The 19,960-nt window shown below is 40.9% G+C and overlaps 2 protein-coding genes across 2 annotated transcripts; both read left to right on the forward strand.

The window, feature by feature from the left end:
• The first annotated feature begins 1,278 nt into the window (after nt 1–1,278).
• Nucleotides 1,279–5,622, forward strand: LOC115783335 (PAN2-PAN3 deadenylation complex catalytic subunit PAN2-like). The gene is made up of 16 exons (XM_030734118.1): nt 1,279–1,557; nt 1,699–1,815; nt 1,942–2,061; nt 2,153–2,281; nt 2,433–2,733; nt 2,921–3,027; nt 3,135–3,233; nt 3,330–3,503; nt 3,701–3,835; nt 3,929–3,988; nt 4,136–4,226; nt 4,308–4,459; nt 4,549–4,692; nt 4,790–4,969; nt 5,109–5,202; nt 5,423–5,622. Exons 1-16 carry the CDS (start codon nt 1,279–1,281, stop codon nt 5,620–5,622), a joined length of 2,382 nt encoding a protein of 793 aa, XP_030589978.1.
• A 7,763-nt stretch (nt 5,623–13,385) lies between these two features.
• LOC115783339 (PAN2-PAN3 deadenylation complex catalytic subunit PAN2-like) lies at nt 13,386–19,611 on the forward strand. The gene is made up of 22 exons (XM_030734122.1): nt 13,386–13,649; nt 13,744–13,913; nt 14,118–14,238; nt 14,352–14,429; nt 14,515–14,779; nt 14,936–15,254; nt 15,505–15,607; nt 15,753–15,869; nt 15,996–16,115; nt 16,207–16,335; nt 16,485–16,785; nt 16,973–17,079; nt 17,188–17,286; nt 17,383–17,556; nt 17,756–17,893; nt 17,987–18,046; nt 18,194–18,284; nt 18,366–18,517; nt 18,607–18,750; nt 18,858–19,037; nt 19,174–19,267; nt 19,412–19,611. Exons 1-22 carry the CDS (start codon nt 13,386–13,388, stop codon nt 19,609–19,611), a joined length of 3,426 nt encoding a protein of 1,141 aa, XP_030589982.1.
• Nucleotides 19,612–19,960: the final 349 nt, after the last annotated feature.

Consider the following 19,960-nt stretch of genomic DNA (forward strand, 5'->3'; position numbering starts at 1 on the left):
CCTCTCAAACATGCATTATTTGAGGACCCTTAGAGTTCTTCTGAGTTTTTGCCTTTTGGTTGTGCCAAATGTGCAAACATCCCATAAACCAGCTGGATGAAGCTAAGCCTTCCCCTAAATGGGTTTTCAAAGATGGTGGGTGTTAAATCCTTCATAGTTTTGTATTTCACAAACATTTTTTTTTCAATATTGCATTGATAAATATGAATCATCAACCAGTGTATGCCCCCCCCCCCCCCCCCCCCCCCCCCCTCTCCAATGGCAGCCATTTTCAAAAAACAAAATGGCGGCTGCATTTTGCTCAGATCAGGTGTGTTATTTAAATCAAAGCTCTCGGATGACCTCTATTGTGGTTGCCTGCTTTCATTTGTCCCTGAGAGTCATTGAGCTTAGTCTCCATGTTAATGAAGGTGTGAATCATTAGGGTCACATGAGCCCAGGAGACGTTGCCCCACCACGTCTCCAACAATCCTGCCACATCTGGGCCGAGAATGTTGTTCCACCTGTTCTTCTGTTTTTTTTCTGAGGATCTTTCTTGTGTTTCTTCAACTTTCAACACTGATAATATTAAAGGGTGAATTAAAGCTGATTGGGACATAAGGACCTGGAACAGTATAAATATACAGGGTTTATTTCCTCACCTCATAAGGGAAAATCTTTAATTTTGTTGCTATCACAAAATTGTCATAGCTGGTCTATTACATAAACCACTTTGTACTTAGGACAAGTGTTAAAATCATGTTTCAGTTGTTGGAATTAATTTGTTTTTCATTTGTTTTAGTCACACAAATACGTGTTGGGTTAACGGGGGAGTTGTAAAAGGCTTTGCGAATGAAACATTTGCATCTCAGACATCTTCAGATCCAGGAACCCCGGCAAAAACTGCTGCCGGCTCAACCCCCTCCCACTCCCCCCCATTCGAACCTTATTGTCCAGGTCTTCCAAAGAATTCACACCTGTTTTCGTATGACCCCAATCACCCTCACCTTGATTATCACCCTGAAACTGATGACCCCAGTGACTTGCAGACGGGGGGAGGCTCGTTGACTCTAAGGACCACCTCCAACCCCAGTAGAGGTTAAATACCTGGCTCTCCCCATCAGGTTTTTAGAACTGAAGAAGTCCAGTTACCTTCATTTCAAGTGCTCAGGATTGAAGCTGCAAGTATTACTATTTCCAGAAGTTGCTGTTCCTCTGCAGCATTTTAGCTGAACCCAAGACGATTTTTGAAATTTCATATCTGGAATGAGTGAATACTGCGCCAGCCTTCACAGTACTATGGATGCAGATCTGGGGAGTGCAATGAACTGGTCTCCTGAGTGGCTTCAGGAGTGGACTCCTGAGGGGCTTGAGGCCTCCACGAACCCACACCTGAACCCAAACTTCCTCCAGAATCATGAACTGCAGCCCTTCTGTATGCCGCTGACCAGCACCGGGCCTCTGCTGTCAGACAGGCGCAGATGGACTCCTGCGAGGGACCCACAAATCCTGCACGCAGTGGAAACTGTTGGCTTCAACAGTTATGTGGAAAATCCTTGCATCTGCCCCTGGAAACAGGCATGTCAAAAACTTACAATGATGCCACTTTAAATTGTTCTTTTCTTTTATTTTTTTTACAAAATCCCAACATTTTAAATGCTCTGAAGACAAGTTTAACAAATCTGTATTGAACTTTTTTTTTCTGTGTTTTGGTTTCAGGTTCAACATAATATAAATCAGACGCCTGCTTATTATTTTTATAACAACCAAGTCCCTGAATCCCCAACAGAGAGTGATGAAGAGTCTCTCCACGTTGTCCCCAAAAAGTACAGAAAGGTTGGACTTGCTTAATGTCATTTAATGGGTTTCATAAAGATATACAATTGTGACATTCAGGTTTAGGTGTTGCTTTAAGCTCTGATTTCCAGAACATGTAATGAAGATGTCTTTGTTCTGTTTCAGGTCGCGATTAAATACTCTAAACGTGGACTGGAGGGCTTCAACTTCAGCAGTTACAACCAGACCATGTTTGCTGGCCTGGAGCCAGACATTCCCAGTGCTTACTGTAACTCCATGATCCAAGTAAGAAGCTGGAGACTCCCAGTGTATTTGGTGATTTCTTTAAAATGAAGCAATGTGTCTAACTTGTGTGGTTTTTGTGTCTGCACGTCAGGTGTTATATTTCCTGGAGCCGATTCGGTGTCTTGTGCAGAATCATTTGTGCCAGAAGGAGTTTTGTCTGGCCTGCGAGCTTGGCTTCCTCTTCCACATGTTTGATTTTTCAGGAGGAGATCCATGTCAGGTACTGTTCTTGTTTTTGTTTTTATTTCTGACATAACTTTTCAATCCATTGGGCAGGGCGGCCCTTAAATTGAATCCTTCTTTTATTGTAACTGAACAATAATCCTCCGTGGAGATTTCCCAGAGTAACCTTTTCTGTCTTCTTCCCTCAGGCCAGAAACGTCCTCCGAGCATTTCGAAACATCCCCGACGCCAAGGCACTGGGCCTGATCCTTTCAAACCACGAGGAGAGGACAGGAAAAGCTAAAATAGGTCGCTTAATCCAGAGATGGAATCGCTTCATCCTCTTGCAGCTCCACCAGGAGACGCAGGAGCAGGAGAGCGAGTCTGTCATTGGAAAGCTGTTTGGTTCTGAAGTTGAGAACAGAAGTTTGTGTGTCTGTGGCAAAGAAACGGTCCGCTCCCCCCTCACGTTGCTGTTCAACATGCGTTACCCTGAGCACAACTCTCAAGGTGAGTTTGAGAGCACTGAGAGCATGGATAATTGTGCTCTTTATTCCTATAAATAAACCAGCCCAGTGATGCTTCATAAACGTTTTGAATTGTTCTGTACTTAAATATTCTGTCTTTGAAGCTTTAAATGTGAATCTGAATATACTGGTGCATGTACTGATGTTCATTTTACTTTGACACTCTGCAGCAGAAACAATAAAGGAGTACGACTTTGCTGAGATCCTGAAGAAAAGCATCTGCCTGGAGCAGAGCAGTCAGGCATGGTGTGACAACTGTGAGAATTATCAGCCCACAGTGAGTTACAGCTTTTATTTACACACAATCAGCTCATCAATAAATGATAATAAATGATAGATTATTACCTGTTCTGTGTGTGATTATTTCTTTGTGTTACACCATAGGTGCACACCCGCAGCATTCGACATCTACCAGACGTTCTGGCCTTAAACTGTGAGGTGAACAGCGCCAAAGAGGCTGAATTCTGGAAGGTTCAGGCCGAGGTAAGTGACTGATTCACTTTAAGCACAACTTAAAAAACAAACTAATGACCGACCTGTTACTTAGTTACATCATTATTTGTGTTTCTGTTTTTACAGTATGCTTTCAATAAGGCCATGCAGAAAGCAGCAATGGAGGCCTCCAGCATGGGGGGCATCGGGTGTGGCACTCAGGCAGAGGATCAGCGTCATGTCTGGATCCCTGCCACTCTTAAGATGTCCATCAGCAAAAATCAGGAACTAGAGATCATGAGCTGGCCTGAGAGTGAGGAGGTGAGGACTTTAGATTTAAGATTTAAATGTTTCCAGATCATCTTTGCAGTTAAACCAAAAAAAAAAAGAATTATATCATCAAGTTAAGATTGCCCTAATTAAACTGGTTTTGGCTTTTATGTGTGGCTGCTTTAACACATGAATTTCCCAAATTTTGCATAAATAATATTGATCTTATCCTGTACTTGTGTGACTAGTTAAGTGCTGCTGAAGAAGGGGAGGGAGCTTCTCTGTATGACTTGGTGGTGACAGTGCCACACATCCTGGATGGCAAGGCTGGAAATCTGGTTGCACACATCAAAGTGGGCGAGACCTACCATCAAAGAAAAGTGGTGAGTGAGGCTCAAATAAGAAATCACAGTGTGAGATAAACTCACTTCTGAAAAGTTTAAATTTTAACATTTAAAATGATCTGATTGTTTCAGGGCGTCGCTCAACAGCAGTGGTATCTCTTCAATGACTTCCTCGTCGAACCCATTGATAAGGTAAAGATCTTATTGATTGTCTGTACGTGCTAAAGTTAATGAAAAGCTGAAGGATCCACAATAAGGATCTTATTGATTGTTTATTCATCCTGATGTTAACGTGCAGTCATGTGAAGGTATTTCTTGTTTTTGTTTTTCTTGGCACAGACTGAGGCTGTACAGTTTGATGTGAGCTGGAAAGTTCCAGCTATCCTGTATTACACCAAGAGGAACTACCACACCAAATACGACCTCCACAGTAAGTTTCAGCACATTAAACCGGAAGGATTTTACTTTCTGTGCATTGATGTACCTGCTCACTCTCTGCTCTTTGTCTCAGTTAAAAGGCCCGTAGATGCTAGCGTGATGCACACAGAGGCATCGCTGACTCAGAGGAAGACAGATGCCACTTTCATGCCCCTCATGGACAATGAGATGCTGCAGGATGGTGACCTGGTGGGGCTGGATGCTGAGTTTGTAATGCTCCGTCAGGTAAGTCTGGCTATAAACTATATATAAACTAATCTGTTTGCATTAATGCATCGTAACCAAACTCGACCCCTGAATGTGTTCATCCGCAGGAGGAAACAGAGCTGCGCAGTGACGGCACCAAGTCCACCATTAAGCCCAGTTACATGTCTGTGGCCAGGATCACCTGTGTGAGGGTTCAGGGACCCAACAAGGGGATTCCCTTCATCGATGACTACATTTCCACTCAGGAGCAGGTGAGAAGCTGCACAGGGAAAACACCAAAATATGATTTTCAAAGGATGCATTTGCTCATTTTAATCTGCTAATACTTGTGTGTCTGTCCTTTTCCAGGTGGTCGACTATTTGACACAATATTCTGGTATCAGACCTGGAGACCTGGACGCCAAAATATCCTCTAAGCATCTGACCACTCTGAAGTCAACCTACCTAAAGCTGCGCTTCCTCATCGACTCAGGAGTTTGCTTCATCGGTCACGGCCTTCAGAATGACTTTCGTGTCATTAATTTAATGGTATGTTAATTCTGCACATCTTCAACTCACATTAGTGTGTATGGTTTAAAGTTCTCTGAAGGAAAATTCAGTCACCTTGCAGGTGACTTTCTCATAGAGAAACCGTGATTTTAATGCTTTTTTCTATTTTGTCTTTAAGGTTCCCAAAGATCAAGTTGTCGACACTGTCCAGCTCTTCCGTTTGCCCCACAAGAGGATGATTTCTCTGAAATTTCTTGCTTGGTATTTTCTCGGTAAGTCAAGATGAAAATGTAGAACTTACTATCAAAACCAAAACCAAACAAAGCATCAAAGGAAGCACAGCTGGTGACCAAAGTGCTGTACATCTACAATAATCAGATAACATAAAACATAGAACAAAATGAGAGAATAAAGAAAGGAAACATAAAGTGATCTGAAGCTGGAAAGTTTAAATGTTGTCATTCCTGATGGTTTTCTTCATCATGTCCACAGGCCTCAACATCCAGAGGGAAACCCATGACAGCACAGAGGACGCATGCACTGCGCTGCAGCTTTACGAGAAGTACCTGGACCTTTTTTTTGGAAGTGGGAATAATTACGTGATGAAGGTCCTCTACGAACTCTATGATAAAGGCTTCCAGCTGAAATGGAAAATCCCGGATCTGGACATGAGCCGGCCACTTATGTACTGAGTGGACTGAATGCACTTTCCTTCTTTCCACGGGTGTTGCTGTGCTTCCCTCTGCGATGGGACTGCGAGCAACACTGTGACCCGAAGCTGCTCGGACTGCATTCATTACCTCATATTTTATATTTACTTGCTTTGAGTTAGTGACTCAACAGTTATAATTCTGTCTAAATGTAAGCATTTTTTTAAAAAGAAATTGATTCATATTTTATAATTTTGAGATATTTTTTTATAAAAGAAAAAAGAAAAAATGTTGCATGTAAATGAATGCATGCTGAGCACTGATAGATGCTGTTGTTAATGTAGCAGGAAGTGGGAAATGGGCATGAATATATGAAAATCTTGAATAAACAGATTGAAACCACAACCCATGGCTATTCAGAGAGGTCTGTTCATATTTAACAGTGAATTAAGTTTGGTTTTGTTCCTCAGGCTTCTGTGAAATCTGTTGCATTATTAATTTTCCAGGGAACATTTTTTTTTAGATATCTCAGAATGCAGAAAGATTTTTTTGTTTCCTGTTTTCAGTAATCCTGATATTAAATTTTTTTGTTAAGTATAACATGTAAACAAACTCAAGTAAATCAGGCAAAGATTTAGAAAATGTAGCTGAAGTAAGTCAGTAGTTTCTGGCTGTCTGGTTGGACTCCTTGTGATGTTTCAGATGTGTGTGTTGTTAGCAGCTCCACTAAACAAGCATTTCCTCTCTAAACTTCCATCCATCCATTTTCCATGTGAGCCAAACAGGGATACTTTTACACAGACTTCCTGCTCTGCTTACTTGCACCTCTACAAGCAGACAGTTATAGTTTTTTTCACCTCTCGTCTCTGGGTGATGTTGTAAGACTGGATGTCTCTAACACGGTCATCTGCAGCATGCAGCTCAGAGCAACAGGTGGTTGGAGCACCTGTGCTGGAAATGAGCAATTTATATTGTGACCCCTTGGAGGGGCCCAACCATTAGTTTGGAAACAAGTGATCAAAACTACATAATATATAAAAATAATAAAAGGTAGTTCCAGATCGATCTACTGCAACAGTAGAATACTGCTTAGTCCATTTCCTTCATAATGAGTACTTTCAGTACAAGTTACTGTGAACATTTGAACACTTTTACCAAAGTCCTTCTAGAAGCAGGTCTTGCAACTCAGAAATGCCTCCTGTTGTGGTGACACCCCAGCACAGAGGTCCAGTTCAGTCCTCATGTTAAAGTGGTACGATTATCAGGCCTGTCTACTCAACAATGCATTTGATCACTTTACACCCGGCTGCGTCAGGTTTGCTGTCTTCTTCACAAAGCCTTCCCTGCTACCTTGTCATAAGTACCCCTGCTGGTCGGCCCCAAGAATACTTAGAAGAACACTTTGGTTTAACAACAGGTGCCTTCCAAATGAAATGGATCTTAGCCGATGAAGAGTTTAAGCCTCGAGTTGTATTTTGATGCTAAGGAAATGTTAATTTCTGAGCTCAGAGCCTCCAACTAAGGATCTGATTTTTTTTTTTGCATCACTGAGAAGAGGCTTCTGGCACTGGCATAAAAAACTGCATGAAATCACCAGTCAACTATTACCACTATGACCCAAAAAAAGGTTTTAAAAAAGCTTCTTTCCCCCCTGGAAGTTAGACTTTGATCATCAGCTCTGCAAAGCTATCCTAAAGATTTAAGTTCAGGATACTTTAAATGCCCTAACCCATAATGACTGTGCTTCAGGTCCCGCATTGACAGCCCTCAAGTGGAAAGATGAGAAACTATGCTTGAATAAATGTGCTTCTTCTTTGTAAACCTGTGAGTCAGAGTTCTAAATGTAATGGTGCCATCTGCTGGATGATCTATAAACTGCTAATGTTTCCACACAGGTGCTTATAAATGCTCTCATTTATCTGTTCATCTTCAGTTATGTCTTTACTTAATTGCAAAGGACCAGGGAACATTATTTTTTATTCTTCCAGACATTACTTGGCATACTTTAAAAGGAACTGTAGCTAGATTAATATGAAGGGTGTAAGATGTACACCATGATCTCCCTGGCTCACGTTAAAGCCCTCAAATGTAATTGTGTGAGCTCCTGGTCAGTTTGCATGCACCTCTACAAACAAAACCAAGCAGACACAGTGAGCAGTGATCCAGGAGAAATGTTCAAAAATCTACACAACACTGTGATCAATCCCTTCCATTTGGATAAAATGGGCTACGCGATGGTTACAATGTTTGAGGAATATGGAAACCCCTACACAGCACACAGTCAGTAATAATAAAATAAACATGTACGACTGTTTTCTACAAGACGTGATCAGCTACGCAGTAAAGGACTTTGTACCAAATGAAGGCTCTGAAAACTGCAGTGAATTATTTGTACATTTCTGTTTATCCAGTACTTTAAATATACATCAGACTGTCCCTCATTTGATTATCACACCTTTGCAAAACTTCCAGAGGGTTCTCTCATCAGCGGCGTAGGAATGAGTTTACTACTGGGAGGGACACACACTGGAAACCTGACAGATTCATAAATACTCTGAGCAAAGCATAAAAAAAAATGCTATTTAATCTTTTACTTTCTTTCTACATAAGCATCAATAATGGGAAAGACTTCTTTGAACAGTCTAGTAGGAATGGGATCTAATAAACATGTTGCTGGTTTGGAGGAAGCAACTATTGAAGTTAACTCTGAAAGATCAATTGGAGCCAAAGAGCCTAAACAAATACCAGCAGTGCTGAAAGCAGCCGAACATGAAGATAAATCTTTGAGATGGTTATGAATCAATTTTTCTCTAATGTCTAAAATTTGATTTGTAAAGAAATCCATGAAGTCACTACTAGTTAAAGTGAAAGGAATACTCGGCTCTGCAGAGCTCTGACTCTTTGTCAGCCTGGCTACAGTGCTGAAAACAAACCTGGGGTTGTTCTTATTTTCTTCAATTAATGATGAATAGTAAGATGTCCTAGCTTTACGGAGGGCTTTTTTTTATAGAGCAACAAACTCTTTTTCCAGGCTAAATGAGCATCTTCTAATTTAGTGAGACGCCATTCCCTCTCCAGCTTACGGGTTATCTGCTTTAACCTGCACGTTTGTGAATGATACCACGGAGTCAGGCACTTCTGATTTGAAGCTTTCCTTTTCAGAGGAGCCACAGTATCCAAAGTCGTACGCAGTGAGGATGTAAAACTATTGAGGAGATAATCGACCTCACTGGGAGCAGAGTTTAGGTAACTGCTCTGCACTTTGTTGGCAAATGGCACTGAAGAGCACAATAATGAAGGAATTAGATCCTTAAACTTAGTTACAGCACTTTCACAAAGACTTCTACTGTAATAAAACTTATTCCCCACTGCTGTGCAATCCATTAATGAAAATGTTACTAAAAAATGATCAGACAGGAGGGGGCTTTCAGGGAATACTGTTAAGTCTTCAGTTTCTATGCCATATGTCAGGACAAGATCCAGAGTATGATTAAAGTGGTGGGTGGGCTCCTTTACATTTTGAGAGAAGCCAACTGAATCTAACAGTAGATTAAATGCAGTGTTGAGGCTGTCATTTTCAGCATCTACATGGATGTTAAAATCACCCACTATAATTATTTTATCTGAACTGAGCGCTAAATCAGATAAAAAGTCTGAGAAATCAGACAGAAACTCTGAGTAAGGACCAGGTGGACGATAGACAGTAACAAATAAAACAGGTTTTTGATTTTCCCAATTAGGATGGACAAGACTAAGAGTCAGGCACACATAAATGTTACCAGTGCATAGATGGTTGTTACAAATGCACACACAAATGTTACCAGTGCATAGATAATTGTTACAAATGCACATATAACTGTTACCAATGCATAGATAATTGTTGGAAATGCACACACAAATGTTACCAACGCATAGATAATTGTTGCAAATGCACACACAAATGTTACCAGTGCATAGATAATTGTTGCAAATGCACACACAAATGTTACCAGTGCATAGATAATTGTTGCAAATGCACACACAAATGTTACCAGTGCATAGATAATTGTTACAAATGCACATATAAATGTTACCAATGCATAGAGAATTGTTACAAATGCACACATAAATGCTACCAGTGCACTAGCATGTTTAAAAAAAAAAACGTTTCATTACAAATGTATGTGAGCTTGGAGGGGTCCTGGTGGTCAGGGGGCCTTAGACAGCAACATATGTCGTCTATGCCTCGGGCCGGCTGTGTTCATGGCAACGTTCCGACAGACCGTTTTACCTCATTCCAGAATTTCTGACTCCTGCTGCTGTCTCCCGCCTCCCGAACACTCAGAGCCGTTCAGAGGGGGGCGGGGGGAGCCCAGTGACATGACTCTGTGTTGCGCCTTGAAAATAAAAGCACGCGACTTAAAGATTTCAAAATCAAGTATTTTTCTCCTCCGCGGTGTAATTTTTGGGTGGTACAAATGCGCCTGCCTCCAGTATTGGAGACGGTTCCTACGCCTATGTCTCTTATTGTCAATATTTCATGAAGAAAATATAAATGAAGGTTTCACGCACGTTAATACAAATGAGAGGAAGCCGAACCGAAATAAACGTGGTTTTCTAACAGGGTGAACTCCTCTGTTAGAACAGCTGTACCGCCAGAGAAAAACACTCCTCGTTATCAGATCACGCGCAGTCCGTTTGCCATCTTTATGTTAATGCAGATAGTGGTTTTTGCGGAAATGTACTCATTACCCTTGTTTTGTCTGCAGGGTGCGTGAGGCTGCTGCATTTTAACATTTCAATACTTTGTGTAGAGAGAGGTTTAAAATCAAAAGAAACTACATGCAAATCACTGTGTGTGCCTCAGACGGACAGTGATATTTTAATTACTCACTGAAATCCGTGTAAAAACAGGACCAAGACCCCTAAACTCAGTTCATCTATGCCCGTTTTTCAATAAAATACTATATTATTATTACTGAAGAGCAGCTCAGCTCTAAACATGCAGGGTGAGGACTGCATGAAAATTTACAGGACAGAATCAAAGTTTTGGCACTGGTTTAAGAGGTGGAATACTTTGCAATAATAGTTTGCAATAAAGCATCTCTCCTGCTTCCGCCCGAGCTCTAAGATATATCTGTAACTCTAACTTTGAGTGTGTGAAAAATGGTAGAATTCAAAATTCAGAGAACAGCGAGAGAGCAAAGTTAGAGAGAGCGGGCAGCTAAGCCGGAGTAAAGATATAAAAGTTTAAATAAACACTGACTGTTTGCAGATAAATTGTCAGCTTAATTTCCTACGATCTTTAAATTTGACAGACTCTGTCACAAAGTTTAGTAACTTGTATTATTATTATTATTATATTGAGGCTATCAATGTGAAGCAAGCACTTTCCATTGCAACTCAACTCAACTTCCCTTTGTTTACATAATATATAATGCCAGTTCATAACAACAGTCTTTTCAAGGTGTTTTGTATTGTAAGGTAGCGACACAGCTTGATTTCAAAATGTTGTCCAGAGGTGTTTGAATATGAGCTTATCTGAGTCAGGGTGGCTCTAGCTTATTGTGAGTATGTATTTATAAAGTGTAATTTGACTGAGACAGAGGTTGCATTAAATCTTAACAGTCACCAGATCACAGGTGAAGGTGTGTTTTAGACACATGTGAAAGGAAAACGTTTTCAGAAAATAAAGGCTTTTATCTTTCAAAGGTCCTTTCAAACATGCATTATTTAAGGGCCCTTACAGGTCTTTTGAATTTTTGCCTATTGGCTGTGCCAGATGCAGAAACATCCCATAACACAGCTGGATGAACTTTAACGTATAGCCTGTTTGCCCTGTTGCAATGCTGAAATTTTGTAAATGCAGTTGTTTTTCTTTTTTTCATGGCTGCCATTTTTAAAAACAAGATGGCAGCTGCAGTTTTTGTCAAATCAGATGTGTCCGATTTTTAAATGAAACCTCACAGACATAAAATCCAGCAATGTGTGAATATCAGGCTTTTTAACTTTTTTTGATCAGTTGTGGTTGAAATTGCAACTAATCTGCTGCACAATTTCTCCAACAGAGTGACTGAACTCTGCTGCCACAAGCACAGAGGCAGGAAATCTTTCAAACCAAAATTCAAAAGAATTTGAAAAATATGTGCTGAATAAACCTATTATGTAACCTCTTGTGAGGTTGGCTTGTCGCAGGTGGCCCTGCGAGTCATTGAGCTCAATCTTCAAGCCTTTAGGGTCACAGAGTTCCAGCTGTTGACCAAAGTGTGAATCGTTTGACTCACATAAGCACACGTGTGAACTGTTTTGCCGCTGTGTCTCCAACAATCCTCCAACATAAAGGCCAAGAATGTTGCTCCACCTGTTTTTCTGTTGCTCCCTTATTAATGTTTATTGGATCAGACATTAATCCAGTCCCAGTCAAAGGTTTGGATGCACTTACCTATTCAAATGGGTAAGTGTACCATTCATTTGAACTCACCCATTCAAATGAATGGCGTGTGAAACTGAGTGTGAAACGGAATTGAACTGAATCAATCTTTTTAATGTTTGTTCAAGTTTGTAACACTGACAATATTAAGGTGTGAATTAAAGGGGACTGGGATATAAGGTTCACTGGATCAGTATACACAGGGTTTATTTCCTCATCTGATGAGTCAAAATTGAAACTTTTTAGTAAATAGTTTTAAAATTCAAAATTGCACGTCCTCATAGATGTGTGGGGCAAGCATGTAACAGGAAGTTGACCCAAAAGCACCGGCTGAGGAAAAGATATAAGAAGGTTTTCATCATGAAGTCATAAAACTGTCAGAGCTGGTATATTGCATTAGCCACTGATGGAAAAGAGAATATGATTAAATCAGTAAAAAATGTTTCAGTTTTTGGAATTAGGTTGTTTTTAGATTGGTTTATTCACACAGGTACAGTTTGTGTCAAAGGGGGGAGTTGTAAGAGGTTTTGCTAATGAAAACAATCACATTTACAAGGTTGATCAATGCCAATCAAACTGATAACAAACAATAGTTGAAACTATTTTAAATCAACAACCGGCTTAAACGTAATTGAATCAACCAATGACAACATTCAGCGTTGACTGTATGGTTTCAGATAGGGGCTTAAAAACGTTTTTAGTCACCAGGTGAGGAAATAAACCCTGAATGGATTAAAATGTTTAGCTAATTAAATCAATGTGGAACTCTGACATTAATTCAATCAATTTTCAGCCTTGATTAATACTGAAACACTGAGATCACTGCTGGAGTTTCAACCAATATTAAACATATTGAATTGCTACTAATATTTCAAAATACTGAACTTTATGTACACTCGGGATAAATGTTATGTATTTAACTTCAAAAATATAACTTGATTTAATTAATTGAATTGAAGTTTGTTAGTTTTAACATGTGTAACGTTGTTTTCCCACATGTGGCAGGTTTGTTAGAAACCTCAGACAAAACCGGTCCTGATTCAACCACCCAATTCACACCTTATTGTCCATGTCTTCCAAAAAATTCACACCTCTTTTCATGCAACCCCAATCACCCTCACCTTTATTACCACCCTGAAACTGGTCACTCTAATGGTCAACAACTCTAAGGACCACCTCCAACCCAAGTAGAGGTTAAATACCTGGCACTCCCTATCAGGCTTTTAGAACTGAAGAAGCCCAGTTGTCTACATTTCAAGTGCTCAGGATTGAAGCTGCAAGTATTACTTTTTCCAGGAGTTGCTGTTTCTCTGCAGGCTGATTTAGCTGAACCCAAGACGATTTTTGAAGTTTCATATCTGGAGTGAGTGAATACTGGGCCAGCCTTCACGGGACTATGGCTGCAGATCTGGGGAGTGCAGTGAACTGGTCTCCTGAGTGGATTCGGGAGTGGGCTCCAGAGATGTTTGAGGCCTCCGTGGACCCGTACCTGAACCTAAACTTCTTCCAAGATGTGGATATGGACACAGAGGAGCTGGCTATATACTTGAAGAAAGGGATGTTTTCTGAGCTGCACAGTGTAGTTTCAGAAATTGGTATCCCAGTCACTGCAACATATTTTGACTTACAGAAGGAAATGCTCTGGGTGGGAAACCAGAGGGTAAGAGTCATAATTATGCTCCAGTAGAGACTGTTTGATTTATAATCACATTCACTGTTGCACTCTGTAATATTTCATTTTGCCTTCTCTTAAGGGTCACGTGACATCATTCTTTGGAAAAACAATGCCCCGCTACTCTTCTTTTCAAGTGCATACAATTGATGACATCCGACACATTCGGAGTTTGGGGACAGGCGTGCTGTTCCTTTCTAAACGCAACCTCAGTTGTTACACTCGTGGAGGCGTCATCATGTTTGATTACCCGTAAGTGTCACACAGTACTTAAAGGAAAAAACAGGAAAAAAATACAGATAAATCATGAAAATTACCTATGTTATGATAATGTTCCTGCAAGGATCAATATTTTCTCCATTAATATGTCAACAGTTTATCCCTGTACTCACACTCATTGTAGAGGACCTGTGGCTGTGAAGCTTTATTGAATTAATGGTCATTGTTGCTTTGCAGGATGGAGAAAGGAGCTAATATGAACAGTCTCCTCATGACTGATAACAACACACTGCTCATGGGTGGACTACAAAACTATGTGACTGAACTTGACTTGAATACAATTCAAGAAACTCAAAAAGTAAGACACTTGATTACAGTTATAAAAATCCACAACTATCTTTGCATATGCCACTGGGCCACATTAAAGCACTGACTTCAGAGCGAGTGTCTGACTGTTTTTTTTCCTTCCAGTTTACTGTTGAGGTTCCTGGAGTGACAATAATGCGGCAGACCAATCGTTCCTTCTTCTGCGGGCACCCTTCTGGCAAAGTAAGTATCACATGATTCTGTCAGTTTGAAGAAGATGTTTGTCTGGTCTGCACCACACTCACACTGACCCTCTGTTTAAAAACAGGTGACTCAACGGGACTTGCGTACCTTGAAGCTGGAGCATGTGTTTAATGCATTTTCTGGCGGCCTGTCAGACTTTGATGTTCACGGAAACCTTCTGGCTGCATGTGGGTTCTCCAGCCTGAGTGGGTTGGCGTGTGACCGTTTCATCATGGTGTATGATCTCCGCATGATGCGAGCCCCAATCCCCCTTCAGGTGGACGTGGATCCCCTGTTCCTGCGCTTCGTTCCTACCTACAGATCACGCATTGCAATCATCTCCGCAACAGGTATGAAGGCTAAATGGCTTTAGAGATCTTTAGACATTTTTTTTTTGTAGGTTTAGACTTATATTTCTTGGTGTGTTTGGCCAATAAATATAATTTTTTATACTAACAAGATTTCTAGCTTTGCTATAACTCCATGAATTCTGTATCTTTCTCCAGGTCGAGGCCAGTTCTGTGAGCCTACTGGCCTCGCTAACACAGCGGAAGTTTTTCACATCAACACAAATGGCCAGTTACTCACAAGTTTTGATGTTTCATCTAGCAAACAAGCCTTAGGCTTTGGGGATTCAGGGGGATGTGTGCAGCTCTGGTCTGATGCTCCAGATATTTCGTTTAATGTTTACTCTCGGGAGGCAGAGTTTGCCCGGCCCTGTCTTGTGGACACACTGATTGAGCTGAACGGGAATCATGACCTGCAGCCCTTCTCTCTCATCCCCACGCCCACAAGGCCCACTGCCCGGGCTGAACCCTGCTCCAGGTAACGCAATTATTAACTTATGGCACATAACTGAGTCTAAAGAGTTTGCATTAGAACATTCACATTTATTCATTTATTTGTTTACTCAGAATTGATAAAAGCTTGCAATGATTATATTAATTTAACTATATGTTTTACACAAGATATAATAAGCTGCTCTCAGAAAGAGAGCTTTCCCATTTTGCTTTTCCTAACTGCTCTCACTTATTTATTAAAGGTTTCCATCTAAAAACACATTTCTATTCTGCAGAAAAAAAATGGTTCCTGCGAAGGGCCCAGAAATCCAGCACACGGTGGAAACTGTTGGGTTAAAGAGTTCTGTGAAAAGTCCTCGTACCTGCCGCCGGAAACAGGCATGTCAAAAACTTACAATGATGCTACTTGAAATTGTTCCTTTTTTTTTTTTTTTAATACAAAATCCCAACATGTTTCTTAAAGGCTCTGAAGACAAGTTTAACAAACAGTATTTAACAATGTTTTTCTGTGATTTGGTTTCAGGTTCAACGTAAAAAAAATCAGACGCCTGCTTATTATTTTTATCACAACCAAGTCCCTGAAAATCCAACAGAGAGTGATGAAGAGTCTCTCCACGTTGTCCCCAAAAAGTACAGAAAGGTTGGACTTGCTTAATGTCATTTAATGGGTTTCATAAAGATATACAATTGTGACATTCAGGTTTAGGTGTTGCTTTAAGCTCTGATTTCCAGAACATGTAATGAAGATGTCTTTGTTCTGTTTCAGGTCGCGATTAAATACTCTAAACGTGGACTGGAGGACTTCAACTTCAGCAGTTACAACCAGACCATGTTTGCTGGCCTGGAGCCGGACATTCCCAATGCTTACTGTAACTCCATGATCCAGGTAAGAAGCTGGAGACTCCCAGTGTATTTGGTGATTTTTTTAAAATGAACCAATGTGTCTAACTTGTGTGGTTTTTGTGTCTGCACGTCAGGTGTTATATTTCCTGGAGCCGATTCGGTGTCTTGTGCAGAATCATTTGTGCCAGAAGGAGTTTTGTCTGGCCTGCGAGCTTGGCTTCCTCTTCCACATGTTGGATTTTTCAGAAGGAGATCCATGTCAGGTACTGTTCTTGTTTGTTTTTATTTCTGACATAACTTTTCAATCCATTGGGCAGGGCGGCCCTTAAATTGAATCCTTCTTTTATTGTAACTGGACAATAATCCTCCGTGGAGATTTCCCAGAGTAACCTTTCCTGTCTTCTTCCCTCAGGCCAATAACTTCCTCCGAGCATTTCGGAACATCCCCGATGCCAAGGCACTGGGCCTGATCCTTTCAAACCACGAGGAGAGGACAGGAAAAGCTAAAATAGGTCTCTTAATCCAGAGATGGAATCGCTTCATCCTCTCGCAGCTCCACCAGGAGACGCAGGAGCAGGAGAGCGAGTCTGTCATTGGAAAGCTGTTTGGTTCTGAAGTTGAGAACAGAAGTTTGTGTGTCTGTGGCAAAGAAACGGTCCGCTCCCCCCTCACGTTGCTGTTCAACATGCGTTACCCTGAGCACAACTCTCAAGGTGAGTTTGAGAGCACTGAGAGCATGGATAATTGTGCTCTTTATTCCTATAAATAAACCAGCCCAGTGATGCTTCATAAACGTTTTGAATTGTTCTGTACTTAAATATTCTGTCTTTGAAGCTTTAAATGTGAATCTGAATATACTGGTGCATGTACTGATGTTCATTTTACTTTGACACTCTGCAGCAGAAACAATAAAGGAGTACGACTTTGCTGAGATCCTGAAGAAAAGCATCTGCCTGGAGCAGAGCAGTCAGGCATGGTGTGACAACTGTGAGAATTATCAGCCCACAGTGAGTTACAGCTTTTATTTACACACAAATCAGCTCATCAATAAATGATAATAAATGATAGATTATTACCTGTTCTGTGTGTGATTATTTCTTTGTGTTACACCATAGGTGCACACCCGCAGCATTCGACATCTACCAGACGTTCTGGCCTTAAACTGTGAGGTGAACAGCGCCAAAGAGGCTGAATTCTGGAAGGTTCAGGCCGAGGTAAGTGACCGATTCACTTTAAGCACAACTTAAAAAACAAACTAATGACCGACCTGTTACTTAGTTACATCATTATTTGTGTTTCTGTTTTTACAGTATGCTTTCAATAAGGCCATGCAGAAAGCAGCAATGGAGGCCTCCAGCACGGGGGGCATCGGGTGTGGCACTCAGGCAGACGATCAGCGTCATGTCTGGATCCCTGCCACTCTTAAGATGTCCATCAGCAAAAATCAGGAACTAGAGATCATGAGCTGGCCTGAGAGTGAGGAGGTGAGGACTTTAGATTTAAGATTTAAATGTTTCCAGATCATCTTTGCATTTAAACCAAAAAAAAAAAAAGAATTATATCATCAAGTTAAGATTGCCCTAATTAAACTGGTTTTGGCTTTTATGTGTGGCTGCTTTAACACATGAATTTCCCAAATTTTGCATAAATAATATTGATCTTATCCTGTACTTGTGTGACTAGTTAAGTGCTGCTGAAGAAGGGGAGGGAGCTTCTCTGTATGACTTGGTGGTGACAGTGCCACACATCCTGGATGATGACACAGGTGACACTCTGGTTGCACACATCAAAGTGGGCGAGACCTACCACGACAGAAAAGAGGTGAGTGAGGCTCAAATAAGAAATCACAGTGTGAGATAAACTCACTTCTGAAAAGTTTAAATTTTAACATTTAAAATGATCTGATTGTTTTAGGGAGTCTATCAACAGCAGTGGTATCTCTTCAATGACTTCCTCGTTGAACCCATTGATAAGGTAAGGATCTTACTGATTGTCTGTACGTGCTAAAGTTAATGAAGAGCTGAAGGATCCACAATAAGGATCTTATTGATTGTTTATTCATCCTGATGTTAATGTGCAGTCATGTGAAGGTATTTCTTGTTTTTGTTTTTCTTGGCACAGACTGAGGCTGTACAGTTTGATGTGAGCTGGAAAGTTCCAGCTATCCTGTATTACACCAAGAGGAACTACCACACCAAATACGACCTCCACAGTAAGTTTCAGCACATTAAACCGGAAGGATTTTACTTTCTGTGCATTGATGTACCTGCTCACTCTCTGCTCTTTGTCTCAGTTAAAAGGCCCGTAGATGCTAGCGTGATGCACACAGAGGCATCGCTGACTCAGAGGAAGACAGATGCCACTTTCATGCCCCTCATGGACAGTGAGAAGCTGCAGGCTGGTGACCTGGTGGGGCTGGATGCTGAGTTTGTAATGCTCCGTCAGGTAAGTCTGGCTATAAACTATATATAAACTAATCTGTTTGCATTAATGCATCGTAACCAAACTCGACCCCTGAATGTGTTCATCCGCAGGAGGAAACAGAGCTGCGCAGTAATGGAACCAAGTCCACCATTAAGCCCAGTTACATGTCTGTGGCCAGGATCACCTGTGTGAGGGTTCAGGGACCCAACAAGGGGATTCCCTTCATCGATGACTACATTTCCACTCAGGAGCAGGTGAGAAGCTGCACAGTGAAACACCAAGATGACCTAACAGAACAAAAATATAATTTTCAAAGGATGCATGTGCTCATTTTAATCTGCTAATACTTTTCCTTTTCCAGGTGGTCGACTATTTGACACAATATTCTGGTATCAGACCTGGAGACCTGGACGCCAAAATATCCTCTAAGCATCTGACCACTCTGAAGTCAACCTACCTAAAGCTGCGCTTCCTCATCGACTCAGGAGTTCGCTTTGTTGGTCATGGCCTACAGAACGACTTTCGTGTCATTAATTTAATGGTATGTTAATTCTGCACATCTTCAACTTGCATTAGTGTGTATGGTTTAAAGTTCTCTGAAGGAAAATTCAGTCACCTCAGGTGATTTTCTCATAGAGCAACTGTGATTTTAATGCTTTTTTTTGTGTGTTTTTAAGGTTAACAAATTTCAAATCAACGACACCGTCCAGATGTTCCGTTTGCCCCGCAAGAGGATGATTTCTCTGAAATTTCTTGCTTGGTATTTTCTCGGTAAGTCAAGATAAAAAGATAGAACTTATCAAAATAAAAACAAACAAACCATCAAAGCATCTGAGTTAATTCCTCATATCCACACTGTAATCTGAAGCTGAACTGTTTAGTCATTCCTGATTGTTTTCTTCATCCTGTCCACAGGCATTAACATCCAGGGGAAAACTCACGACAGCACAGAGGACGCATGCACTGCCCTGGAGCTTTACACTATGTACGGGGACATACTTAGAGAAGGAGGGTTTGCCTATCTGACAGAAGTGATCCAGAAACTCTATGAAACAGGCTTCCAGCTGAACTGGAAAATCCCAGATTCGGACATGAAGTGGTCACAGACAGACTGAGTTGACTGAATGTGTTCTCCTTCGACAGATGTTGCTGTGCTTCCCTATAAGATGCAACTGTGAGCAACATTGTGACCTGTTGCTCTGACTGCTTTCATTAACTCATATTTTATATTTACTTGCTTTGAGTCAGTGACTCAACAGTTGTAACCATGTCTAAATGTAGAAATGTAGAAAGAAATGGATTTATATTTTATGATTTTGATTTTTTTTTTTTACAAAAGACATTGTTGCATGTAAGTGAATGCATCCTGAGAGCTGTGAAAGGTTTGTTGTTTGATGCCAGGAAGTGGAGAATGTGCCAGAATACATGAATTCTTGATTAAAACTGGTTGAAACTGCACTCCAT

This window comes from Archocentrus centrarchus, chromosome 7 (assembly GCF_007364275.1).
Source record: "Archocentrus centrarchus isolate MPI-CPG fArcCen1 chromosome 7, fArcCen1, whole genome shotgun sequence".
Lineage (NCBI taxonomy): Eukaryota > Metazoa > Chordata > Actinopteri > Cichliformes > Cichlidae > Archocentrus > Archocentrus centrarchus.

Bases quoted from the DNA above. Each gene is read 5' to 3' on its own strand.
- LOC115783339 (XM_030734122.1), top strand. From the start codon at position 13,386: ATGGCTGCAGATCTGGGGAGTGCAGTGAACTGGTCTCCTGAGTGGATT. The intron at 13,914-14,117 runs GTAAGTGTCACA...GTTGCTTTGCAG, and splicing joins GTCATCATGTTTGATTACCC to GATGGAGAAAGGAGCTAATA. The intron at 16,116-16,206 runs GTAAGAAGCTGG...TCTGCACGTCAG, and splicing joins ACTGTAACTCCATGATCCAG to GTGTTATATTTCCTGGAGCC.
- LOC115783335 (XM_030734118.1), top strand. From the start codon at position 1,279: ATGGATGCAGATCTGGGGAGTGCAATGAACTGGTCTCCTGAGTGGCTT. The intron at 3,028-3,134 runs GTGAGTTACAGC...GTTACACCATAG, and splicing joins GTGAGAATTATCAGCCCACA to GTGCACACCCGCAGCATTCG. The intron at 3,234-3,329 runs GTAAGTGACTGA...CTGTTTTTACAG, and splicing joins TCTGGAAGGTTCAGGCCGAG to TATGCTTTCAATAAGGCCAT.